Source organism: Cyclospora cayetanensis, unplaced genomic scaffold (assembly GCF_002999335.1).
Source record: "Cyclospora cayetanensis isolate NF1_C8 unplaced genomic scaffold, CcayRef3 CcayRef3_contig_78, whole genome shotgun sequence".
In the NCBI taxonomy this organism is placed as follows: domain Eukaryota; phylum Apicomplexa; class Conoidasida; order Eucoccidiorida; family Eimeriidae; genus Cyclospora; species Cyclospora cayetanensis.
In genome coordinates, this window is record NW_020312750.1 from 17,252 (window position 1) to 29,349 (window position 12,098).

Below are 12,098 nucleotides of genomic sequence, written 5' to 3' on the forward strand. Positions count from 1 at the left end.
AAGTTCGGAGGAGAGGGAAGCCTCTAGAAGGGTGCCCGGTGAGGCGCTCCGTGCCGGCATTTTTGCGGCAAAAGGATGCTTGTTCCTCTGTAAGGTCCAGTTTCCAGCGCTGCTTTCTGCCCGAGAAGTTCGTTTTCCCAGATCTGCATGCAGAAGTCTTTGTTCCTTGCTTCCGCAGTGGAGGAGAAAGCCCGCTCATGGCGTCCTCAGTTGTGGCGTTCCTTGAGGCAGAAGCGGCGGAAACAAGGCCGCCGAAGCGGCTGCCAAAGGGCCTCCCTAGCCGAAGCGCAGCAGAGGCTTTACCGGATACTGGAGGCTGTGTTGGTACACCATCGGGGGGAACTTTTGTAGCGTATAGCGATGGTGCTGGCACAGAGGGCGATGCCCCCACGCATTCGCCACGCGACACCCCGTGTCAGCCAGGGAGGCGGCGTGCAGAGGCCTCCTTCCAGGACGGCTCTGTGTCTGTTGGACAGCCCGTTGCGAAGGCTAAGGCTTCTAGAAAGGTGTACCGCAACTTGAGCACAGGAGAGGAGGGCAACCCTTTCGCAGCGGCTCCAGCAGGGGAAGCTACGGGCGTCATGCAGCACTCCGCGGCGCATTTATCCCACAATCCTCGCAAGAAGCAGCGGCGCATGCGGGAGGAAGAGGCAGTTCTTGGAAGCAGCTCGCCTGCCCCGTCAAGATCAAGGCCGCATGCAGGCACACTCCCCTCTGGTGCTCTGCTGTCAAAAAGGCAGCGTCTCAGCAGCAGCGAACCCGCAACAGGGGGGAAAGGAATTTCTTTTTCCCACCCAGACGCTTCGATGAAACGCAGAGAACCGCGTTCTTCTCGCACGTCTGGGGGAGAAACGGACGGGGGGGCGGCGCCCCAAGCTTCGCCTCGCTCGAGGGCCCCCTGCGACTTCCTCGCGAGCGCACGAGAACGTCTGCCCGTGTGGCGATATCGCAGCGAACTGCTGAAGAAGATGGAAAAGCACCAGGTGATCCTCGTTGTTGGCGAGACAGGATCTGGGAAGACAACGCAAGTGCCGCAACTGCTGCTGCAAGCCAGGCTGGGATTGCCCTCCGCCAGCTGGATAGGCGTCTCTCAGCCTCGCCGTGTAGCGGCAGTCTCGCTGGCTCGTCGAGTATCACGGGAGTTGGGTGAAGCGGAGGTGGGGGGCCTTGTCGGCTATTCTGTGCGCTTCGAGACAGTGATGAGCAAGCGAACACGCATCCGCTTCTTGACGGACGGGATGCTCGTTCGAGAGGCTTTATTAGACTCCCAGCTGAGGCGTTTCTCGGCGTTGGTTCTTGATGAAGTGCACGAGCGATCCATGCAGACGGACTTTCTGCTAGGGCTTGCAAAGACCCTCGCCATGCAGCGGCCAGAGCTGAAAATTGTTCTGATGAGTGCTACCCTGCAAGTCGACCGCTTGATTCAGTTTTTCCCTTCTGCAGCCGTCATTTCGATCCCAGGAGCCACCTTCCCCCTCAAAGTGCTGTACACTCCAGAACCGCAGGAAGACTTCCTCGAGGTGCGTGTTGCTCGGCTGCTGCTGCTGCCCTACGGAGATAGCGGGGAACAGAGAAGGGGAGTTCACGCAGAGACGGCTCGCAGCGACTCGCGAAAGAGGCGCAAGCAGGCAGATTTTCGTGATCAAAGCGGTGCAGCATGCCAAAAGAGGAAGGAGGGAGACAGGTGCAGGGCACACATTCTAATGGTAACTGCGATTGCAGTAAACACTGTGCAAAACGCCGTCTAACAAGTGCAGGGAGGGGCGACGCAAAGACAGAAAGACACACAGAGAGAGAGAAAGCCCGTAGCAAGCGTAGTTTGCAGTCTCCCTATTAGGACGGCTCACATGGTGGTATTGGAGGCATTGTGGGATGTGACGTCGAGAAACAGTTGTTCTCATAAACATTCTTCATCACCGCTCTGGCTGCTGCACGAAGCCTCACAAATTTCGCATTTCCTTGGGTTTGGGTACTCCTGTTAGGGCGGCGGGGACAGAAAGGAGGACTGGCGAGTTTGTTCTGCGCGCATGCGCGTGTTCAAATGTGCTTGCTAGCTTGCCGCTTGCATGCTTGCATGCTTGTTCGCATGCGTGTGTCTGTCTTTCTCGCTGCTGTCTGTCTCCTGATAACTATATATATATATCTGTGCACGCTCCTGTGCGCTCGCTGTGTTGTTGTAGGCGGCCATGCTCTCTGTGCTGCAGATCCACCTGGGAGAGGCTGGAGAAGGAGACATCCTCGTGTTTTTGCCGGGGCAAGAAGAAATCGAGACGTTGAGTGCAATGTTGCGCGCGAAGATGCAGCTGCTCGAGGCGTATGTCATGAAGTACCGCCAGGAGTTCGGTGAAGAAGCAGAGTTCTCCGTTCGCCTCGGGGATGTAGTGTACAGACACCGCAAAATGCAGCGCCTTTTTGTGTGTGCAATCTACGCGGCACTGCCATTCGACCAGCAGCAGCAAGTCCTCCAACCTGCGCCTCCCCAGTACGCGCGCAAGGTAAAGCCTCTTGTAACTCCTGCATTTGTAGATCTGCTTCCAGCAGCTGTCGCCTTCTGCGGGAGAGGGAGCGATATGCTGCACACTTGTCAGGCTGCAATTTAATCTCGCCAACGTTCAGAATGCGCGCATGCAGGCTGTCCTCGCAACAAATATTGCGGAGACTTCCTTGACTGTCAGCGGCATCCGCTTCGTGGTGGATAGCGGCCTTCGGAAGGCTAAAGCGCGAGACTACAGGACGCACTCTGAGGCACTACGGCTGCAGGTGTGCTTTGCGTGAACATTCTTTCAAAAGCATCGTTTCCTAAGGCCTCGTTTTGTTTCCCCTGGTTGCCCTTTCAGTCGGCATCTTGCGCTTTGCGAAAAAAAAACTTACAGAAGGAGAAACCCTTCGTCAAAGCGTTTCTCCTGTCGCGCGTGTATCTCTCTGGTTCCTTCGTGGCGTGTGTCTTTGCGGTTTCCTCGTGTACATACACCTGGTGGAAGAGGTGTTTGTTGTGGCGCTTGCTTTCCCACAGGAAATCTCACAAGACTCTGCAACACAGAGAGGCGGAAGGGCAGGCCGTGAGGCACCAGGTGCGTTCTTCCTTCGAACTTTTGAAGCCATGAAGTGCCCCCTTCACCCCTCAAAACCCCTGCCATAGACGTCAGCAGCGTGATCGAGGCTGCAGCACTGCACCATGCACGGCCTCTGCATGCATGCGTCACGCAGGAACTGTCTACCGGCTATACACTGAGGACTGCTTCCACATGATGCACGCCCATAGGACTCCCGAAATTCTGTGCTGCGATCTCTCACAACTTTTTCTGCAACTCAAAGTAAGCGCGCATTGTCTGTCTGTCTCTGTCTGTCTCTGTCTCTCTCTGTGTCTCTGTCTCTGTCTGTCTCTCTCTCTGTGTCTCTGTCTCTGTCTGTCTCTCTCTCTATCTCTCTCCTTTCTTTTCGTCTCTCGCCACATATTTTCCCCTTCCAACGCACACGCTCCTCGGCAGTTCTGTAATGGGGTGCAACCGGCTGGTGGATATCGCGAAGCTGCTGGTCTGCAGCCATAAGAAAGCTCTCTAAGGTGCTACGCTTTTGCGACTGCCGATCCTGCAGGTTCTGGGTGTTGAAAATCCCCTGGAGTTTCCCTTTCTGGATGCGCCTCCTCGCGAAGCATTTTATTCAGCTGGCCGTCACCTCTACCGTCTCGAAGCGATCGACAGCCAAGGCGCTATCACCTCCCTGGGGTATGCCTTCGCTCACACATGCACTGCGCGTGTTGGTGTTGGTTACTTCGCTAGAGTTGTGCCCTCTTTCCAGATTCCTATCTGCATCCGCTTGCCTGTGGGGTGTCGATCAGCAGATTAAGTGTCTGTACGGCATGCACGTCCAGCTGTCGAGAGAGGCCGGCACAAAACAGCGAGCTGCTGTGTTGTTGCATTCTCGAGCTTCTGCTTTGTCTGAGACGGAAGGCTTCACACGCGCAAAGCTGCCACTTGTGCGCATATGTATATATATATATGTGTATATGTGTGTATATGTGTGTCTGTTTGTACTGCTATCAGGAGACAGATGGCAGCTCTCCCGTTACCGCCACAGCTGGGTGCCTTGTTGTTAGCTGCTGTGTCTCTTGAGTGCGAGAACTCAGCACTCACACTGGCAGCCATGCTATCCGCTGAGAACGTCTGGTCTGCGTCTCTTAACTTGCCTCGTGTGTTCTCCTGCCTCCCGCCACAAGTCCACGCCAGACACAGAGCCTCACACACTTACCGCCCTTCCAAGCGTTGCGTTTAGACCTAGTGGGCTGCTGCAGTTGCCCAGCAGGCGCTAGACATCGCGTGTGCATGCAGAGAGAGACAGAGATAGACAGAGAGACAGAGATAGTGAGAGACAGAGATAGTGAGAGACAGAGATAGTGAGAGACAGAGAGATAGTGAGAGACAGAGATAGTGAGAGACGGAGATAGAGACAGAGAGATAGTGAGAGAGACAGAGAGATAGTGAGAGAGACAGAGAGATAGTGAGAGACAGAGAGATAGTGAGAGACAGAGATAGTGAGAGACAGAGATAGACAGAGAGACAGAGATAGAGACAGAGAGATAGTGAGAGAGAGATAGAGATAGAGATATGCCACGGCGTGGCAGTTCCTTTGACTGCCCCTACGGAAGGCCTGGGGATGCTGTGCTGTGCTGTGACGTAGGTGGCGCAGCGGCAGCTCTTGAGCGAGCAAGGAAGCGGTTTACGGATCCTCTGAGCGATCATCTTACCCTCGTGGGGGCGTACAATCAGTGGCTTCAAGTGCGGCATTTTCCAGTCATTTACACGTCCATACCCCAGCTAGCTAGCTAGCTAGCAGCCTGACGCGCAGCGTGAAGGCTGCTGCGAACAAAGCCCTTTTTGCCGAGTGCTCGATGACGGGCGCCGGACAAGTGTTTCTTTTCGTCTTTTAGCGAAATCTTTGTCTCCTTCTGCAATCTCTGTGTTGCTTTCTTATTCGCGCACCCATGGCTTCAGGCAGACGATCCCCGAAGTTTCTGCAGAGAGGCAGGATTGCAACACGCTGCGCTGCTGAGAGCGCATGCTATCAGGCAGCAACTGCAGGACTGCATGGTGGCGTTAGGCATCAGCAAGCCTTCTCACCTCCACGATGCATCGGGAGAGGCCTTCCTGGCCTCTTCTGAGGAGCCACAAAGAACGCAAAAGGATGCCCTCAATCTGAGGCGGTGCCTCGCGAAGAGTTATTGGCAACAGGCAGCACATCTGCAGCCAGAGAGCCGCCAGTTTGTTACTGCGGTACGTCGTTCAGCGTTTGCTCCTCATTATGACTGTGTGTGTCTATTTAGAGGCATTGTGTATTTTTCAAGGCGTGGGGGCTTTTCTAAACTGCCTCACACACCACTGCCACCTACCTGGTTGCGGGGAGGGGACCACGGAACACCACCCCAGTACAGCCACATCCACGCAGCTAATCTGCAGCGGCACACAAAACAACCGCTTTCAAGTGTAGCTACAGTGTAGCAACACGCGGCGGCCATGTGGAGGTTTGCTTGAAGCAGAGGGGTCATACTCCATACAGTTCGTCGTATGAGGCAAAAAACATTCTTTCCGAGGAAACGCAGCACGGCATGAAAGGGGGAAGACGGCCTGTGAGAAGGGATATCCCACGGCTACCGTCCGTTACTGCACATATGCCTGACTTTGCAGGTGCACCGCCAGACAGCCAAGATACACCCTACAAGTGTTCTGTGCAATGCCCCGAACCCCCCACAGTGAGTCAGTCCCCCCAAGCTAGAGAGCGCTTTGCCTTTGATTGATTGAGCATGCATGCATGCCGCTTGCCATCTATTCAATGCGTTCAAACATGCGGTTTACACGGGTATTCCCAGGCGAAGTGCTGGGAAGCTTGCAGCTTTTTTCGATGCGGTGGATAGTCTACCTACACCTCTCATACGCATAACCCTTCCAGTCCCTCTTGATGCTGGGCATGTAGGACCTCGGCGCGTGTAGGTAGCACCTAAGCTAGCGCGTGTGCTGCAGTTTTTCGGCAGTGTCTTGCTGCCAGCTGTCGCTCGCAGGTGGGTGGTCTACACGGAGCTCATACACACCTCTAAGGCGTACATGCGCTGTGTCACCGCCATAGAACCTGCGTGGCTGCGGGAACTGGCCCCTAAGTGGTTTACGAGTCTGGGCTCTTAGGCACTCTAACGCGCAAAACGCAGTTCACCACATGTTCACACGCATTTTCTCGGGTCGTCGGCTGCCACTTTTAAGGCTAATTTCTCATTGGCCAGACTGCCATTCTTTGGTGCCTTGCTACCTGCGCTTGAAACGGCGGCAGAAGAACTATTTGGCTCCATGCCGTCAGCTCAACCCTGTTTACCGCCTACAGAATACATCCTAGTTCGAACCGGATGCACACACTAAGACTTCTTCACACGTAGGGGGGTGCTGCTTAGGGGTACAAGCGTTTGTGCTTCGTCCTCGACCGCCTTTTATATAGAGGTTCTCTTCGTCAGTCAGCTTGACTTCGGTATATTCCGTTCCCATGCGCATGTCGGACAGATGGTCCAGCTGCTTTCTCTAGAAACGCAATCACAGACAGCCCACCACCCCGGGCTGGCAAGCCGCACTCAGATGCTAGCAATAGAACCCCTGCAAGGCAGCCTACTACTCACTAAGGCCATTTCTTCTCACTGGACTCGCAGATCCCTAAGCATCTCGCATTCGACCTTCGCTACTGGCACACCGTGGTGCACTAAGCCATCAGGCGGAAAAAAAGTTTCATGGGGAAGTTAATATTTACAAAGAGGCTGCTTTGTTGAAAAAGTCCAACTGCTTCCTTTACGAATTGCGCCTTGGGATCTCACATATGATTATACTAAAAGGGGACCGGCATACTGCATTTCGGCCATATGCCTATCTAGGGCTTTGTGCTGTCGGTTGCAGAGTTTTGCCCAATACTGTTGAAACCTCAACAGGCATGGCCTATTGACTGGGTGCAACGATGTACTCCACAGATCTACCATGACGCGGGGTAATAGTGATGCGGACGTTAGGTTTCGAAGATTGGAATGTATGCTGAAACACTGGAGCGGTGCACCATGGCCCCATTCCTTGTGGCTGCGCTGCGACTTTGACCCCTGTACCTGGGCACACGAACTGCCGTACAAAACGGGAATTCAGATCGGACAGCTCTGGGGGCGGAGATACCGATGGAGGAAACTTTGTCGAGTACATCCTTGCCATGGTGGGATCAAACATTCGCTGTTGTATGTCCTTCTCCTGCAGCTGTTGAAGTGTTCGATTTGAAGGCTCTGCACCTCCAGCCAGTGAGGATTCCATGGCAGAAAGATATAGGGTGGAGGAAATCCGCGAATGTGCAGAAGTCTGGTTGGGGGAGCTCTGCTGTGGTGGTGGCTAGCAGTGGATAAAAGTGACCAGTGGAAATAAAACGCGTCTCGTGAGAAATACCTTACTTTACCGAGAAATACCCCGTGCTCTGATATCCGATATGTACAGCACTGCTTTTACTCTATACTATCCAGCATGCAGAAGGATACACCCGCAGGAAGGCATCGGAGGAGCGACCAGCCAGCCTAAAGGGCCTCGTCCCGGGCAAGGCTGTCTCGGGCGCAGCCATGGTAGCAAACACAACCCTACCCGAAGGGTCTCTACATTGTTCTATATGCATTGTATTAGTGTTCTTATTTGTCGAATTATTCAAAATTAGGCATAAGCAGCAGGCACGCCGAAAATATTGATACCCCTGGGCGTACGTGTGTGCCAGACTAACTGTTGTGAAGAACACTGTCGCCAGCACCAACTCACAAAAACAAGCATGCATCCACTACCTCAATATGATGGGTCGATTTTCACATTTTTAGAGCGTTTCATGTAGAGGAATATCTCAATGTGAGGCGAAATAACAAAGTATCCAGATCAAAGGCTAATCAACTGGCTTGCCAGGACAGGGAGGGATTCGACTGGGATTACTGATCGCACGAAACAAAGCGAACGAATGCAAGAGTAGAAAACTCTACTAGGGCTCATGGCTCTCCTTGAAAGTGCGTAGTACACCGTGCTTTGGGGTCTCGTGTCGCGAGACCCCAAAGCCCTTTCGGCAGTAACACATTGCTGTAGCGTGCCAAGCTCATTAAACAGTCACCACCCTGTGGATTTGCGTAGGACGATTTGCAGCGGGTTTGCCTCATGATGTCAATCTTATTGTAAGATACTTGCTACAGGGCATTATTTGCAATATTCTAGAAGAAAATACGCAGTGCGCCAGTGCGATATGCAGCTTCGGGCCCAACAATACTTAGACAACCTACAAAGGTGCCGCCTGGCATATTTCCTTGTGGTCGAAGCCTGTTGGTGACGGATCAAGTAGACGGCCAAGTCGCTTTGGAAAGTGCAACGCATTATTTTCTGAAGTTCTGACTACCAGCCTTCTTGTGTAACGCTCGATATAAGTTTTTCGTCCGGGGAATCATTTCCGGCGTCAGTACAAAAGCTATAGAAAGTTACTGAGCGTCCCCAAAGAACTCGTATCTTCTATGCCCACGTTCTTTTGAATTTTCGATATCAGGGGAGAGGGGCAGGCAAACTCCACAGAGCTTCAGCCTCAAGACACGCTGGGCATTCACCGCTACTTACACATAGCACGTAGGGCGCACATGCACAACATTGAGTCTTCTTTCTACCGAGCTTACAGTACTATGAGGTTAAAAATAACAAGGGCATATATCAATTAGGTCATGCTCACCTGGGTCTTGACTAAAAACCAATGAAGTGTAGCTGCCTATGCATAGCATTGTCCGCTTTATATTTGCTCGAATTTCGCCTCAGGTGCCACTCACAGATGGCCCGGAATACATACATGCGTACTGGTATGCCTTCTAAAAGGCTTCCAATTTCATCTCTGCACCTACTCGGACGGTGATCGAATACGAAGATAAGCATATCGCATGGGACCAAAGGGGAGTTGAAAGTCATTCTGCTGTGGAAGGTTTCCTTCACTACCCCGAGGGGTGTACGCGTCCGTGCTGTGTAAAAACTAAGCTTGTTTAGAAAGCCTTGTAGGCCCAAGGGCCTTGGTCTTCTCGCGATCCTCAAACTACAGGGGGTGAAATCCACGCTTCTCCCTTTCCATATTGATGCATTTGTACGCTTCTGTGCCAGGTGGAACAGGTGCAAAATGGTTCTTCCTCCTGAATGTCAGAGGGGCTGATGGCAAAAACCCGTGTTTTCAGTTTTCGCAACTTATGTTCGTCTTTTCAGACCCAAAAAGTTGGCTTCAACTCGATACTTGCAGTCAACGAACTGAATGACTTTGCAAACTGGAGTACTGCAACCTTTCGAAATAGCCCACGGCAGCACCCAACCCAGCACAGCCCGACATCGAGCCAAGATCGTACGGCACAATTGCCAATGAAGCCCGGAATCTAGCAGACAAAGCTCACTTCAAGACTCAGCAAAGCCTAATGTGAAATGCGTATCCAGTAAAGCCCCATGTAATAGGGAGTCTGCGTGGCCAATGTCATAGCGTAGCATCATGTCTCTATCATAACCCAGCTACAAGGCGTGCCGTGTTGTGTATATAAATTGGTCGAAGACAGAAAATTAAGCAAGAACCTGTCTGAGAAAAAAGGCACCGCTGGAACTGCCGAAGAGTCCCATAAATGCCATTTTCAAACCTTTGTCGGAACCAGTGGGTGGCGGCGTGCAGAGAGTGCACTTTGCGGCAGTTGCACCCTATAACGTCAGCACGGCCAGCTAGCTAGCAAGAAGCAGCTAGTTGCCTTTACTACGGTGCGACAATGACTCTAAAACTATGCATCTGCTGGAGGCCGCGCAGGAAAGGCCACTTGGACGTGCCCCCCACATCCTATACCTGCGGTGACGAATACTCTTTGTGGGGTCTCACTTAACACTTGTGCTCCCCCACAATGAAGAGCTAGTAACCAGATATGAACACCCAGCACCTGGACGCCTGTCAGCAGCTAGCGCAGGTTGAGCAAGAGTACACGTTCCTTGCCATCTGCCTGATCGGGTCGTACACGCGCTTTTCTGGATTTCCGGTACGGCGAATGTATACTGGAGGGGCGACGTAAGACTCCGTTGGCAGCTTATATTCTCGAGCGCCTGTCAAACCTGTATCGAGCTCTTTATAGTAGATGCCTTGGCGGTAGGCTTCACCGGCGACGTGGGCCACTGCGTGAGAAAGAGGAAAGCACAACAACATGAGAACTTATTTTTGCATCACGATCCTCTAAACCGCGCCTCAGGAGTACAATACTATGCTTGTTCTTTCGCTGAATCAGCACTCTGGCCACCATCCTCCTTCCTCGGCGCTCGTGCTCAGGGGAAGCAACACCGCCTTGCCTAGCGGGAGCCCTGTGCCTGAGACGGTTGGGCTGGATGCCGCCGCACGCCTGTGCAGGAGGCAAAAGAACAGCACAGAAATAGGGGTAGTTGGAGGATAGTGTATTTTGCTTACGAATATTGCGTTCAAAGAAAGCCGTGTCCTCTTCTCCTGTTGGAATATATGTATGCCATCTCCTGATGACAGTCTCGGTATTGCGTCGTCTCAGCTTGTCCCAATATGTGAAGTCCTTTGTCTCGTAAGTTGAAATTCTCTTGATGAAACCTTCAGGGTCCTCCTCTGTAACTACCGCGTCAAGTGGTTTAATGGGCGGGGGCGCGCCAAAGACGCCATAGATTCTGTCTGCATGTTTTGAATCAGCCCTTTGCAACATGGTGAGGTAATGTGCGTGTTCTCGCATCTGCTCTTCCTCCAGACCTCTCATGGTATTCTCTTGCTCCTGCAATTCTTTGAGTTCCTTCAGCTGACTCTGGTCAAGGTTCTGCTGGCTGTGTAGGTGCATTAACCGCTGCTGGACCATTTGACGTTCTCTGAGTGCGTTCTGTGTCTCCATATCCTCTTCGTTTTCGGACAGTTGCTCCGCTTGTTTCCCTTCGCCACGCCATGCCTCCTCTGCCACCAGCACGGGAAGCACTGCCCTAAAACGAGAGTTAGCTAAAAGGGGCGATTCTCTAAGCATGCAGTCCCGTTTAATGCAGTGTAATCAAGGGCTGAAGTATCGGATGCAGACTTAATCAGCTGCTTATTCATGGATTTCAGCAGCTTGCAGCATCAGATGTGTGCAGGAATTGTAATGAGAAGCTTCTTACCTGAATGTGTAGCGGCGGGATTCTTTGGCGTCACTGCATGGACAGTTACAAGATTTCCAGGATTCGGCTGGGCCCTGAGCTCTGCTGGTATTGGAGTGTCATCGGCGCGAATCACCACCGAGAGGGAGGGCGTGGTGACGGAGAAGGTGTCGAGGACTGAGTATCTGTTCGCCATGGTGAGAATTAGAAGGACGTGGAATAACCTGGATGAAAGAAAACTACAGTTACTAGGGAAATTAGGACAAGGAAAACCTGAAGCTGCACGGAGGCGTGATGTATTACCGCAGGCGACAATCGAGTAACGAATTCTTCGACCCAGTACAAGAGAGGAAAATACTCGTAAAAATGAACGGAAATAGACCTGTTTCTGTGGTACAACAAAAGAAAACGTCAGGAATCTTGATTTCTGATGGAAAAAGCTCGAATAATGCCGATATGAGTAGAGACGAATGACCGCGATTTTCTACGGCCTTGACCGCCTCGCTAGCAAGTCGTGGCTAGCGTCCAGGTGGGGCCGTTGGAGCACATGAATTTAGTGCTCCTTCTTGCAGCCCTCTCTTTGCGACACATTGCGTCGTTATATACAGTTAGGAATCGTTTAAGCATGGCTTATTAATGCCATGTATGCTCATAAGGCAGTCAGGGAGTTGCATGGAGTGGCTCAGCTGAGACCCGTCGAGGCTCAACAGGCTTGCGCAGCGCTCTCTGCAGATCCAATGCAACATTGCCGAGGTGCTGTACAACATCAGCGAATGCAGTCTTTCTGCTTAACAGCAAAGTCTCTCGATGGTAAGTGCTCTGGTTTCGCGGTTTGCTTAGGAGCTGACAGCAACCCAGGGAGTCGGTCATGCAACTTGTAGTACAGTGGCAGGCTTTGCTTTCCAAGGCGGGTTCTCCAAAAGCAATCGCTACTCCCTGCTCTGAATC

The 12,098-nt window shown here is 52.4% G+C and overlaps 2 protein-coding genes across 2 annotated transcripts; one reads left to right on the forward strand and one right to left on the reverse strand.

Annotated features, from left to right (window-relative positions):
• The first annotated feature begins 197 nt into the window (after positions 1–197).
• Positions 198–6,173, forward strand: LOC34618759 (probable pre-mRNA-splicing factor ATP-dependent RNA helicase prp43). Its single transcript, XM_026335696.1, has 11 exons — positions 198–1,520; positions 2,181–2,495; positions 2,632–2,760; positions 3,014–3,071; positions 3,208–3,314; positions 3,595–3,725; positions 4,044–4,189; positions 4,678–4,775; positions 4,992–5,270; positions 5,682–5,746; positions 6,053–6,173. The coding sequence occupies exons 1-11, from the start codon at positions 198–200 to the stop codon at positions 6,171–6,173; spliced, it is 2,772 nt and encodes a 923-aa protein (XP_026191481.1).
• Positions 6,174–9,972: 3,799 nt separating this feature from the next.
• Positions 9,973–11,346, reverse strand: LOC34618757. Its single transcript, XM_026335698.1, has 3 exons — positions 11,206–11,346; positions 10,477–10,969; positions 9,973–10,190 (listed from the first exon to the last, which is right to left on the reverse strand). Exons 1-3 carry the CDS (start codon positions 11,344–11,346, stop codon positions 9,973–9,975), a joined length of 852 nt encoding a protein of 283 aa, XP_026191483.1.
• Between the last annotated feature and the right edge of the window lie 752 nt (positions 11,347–12,098).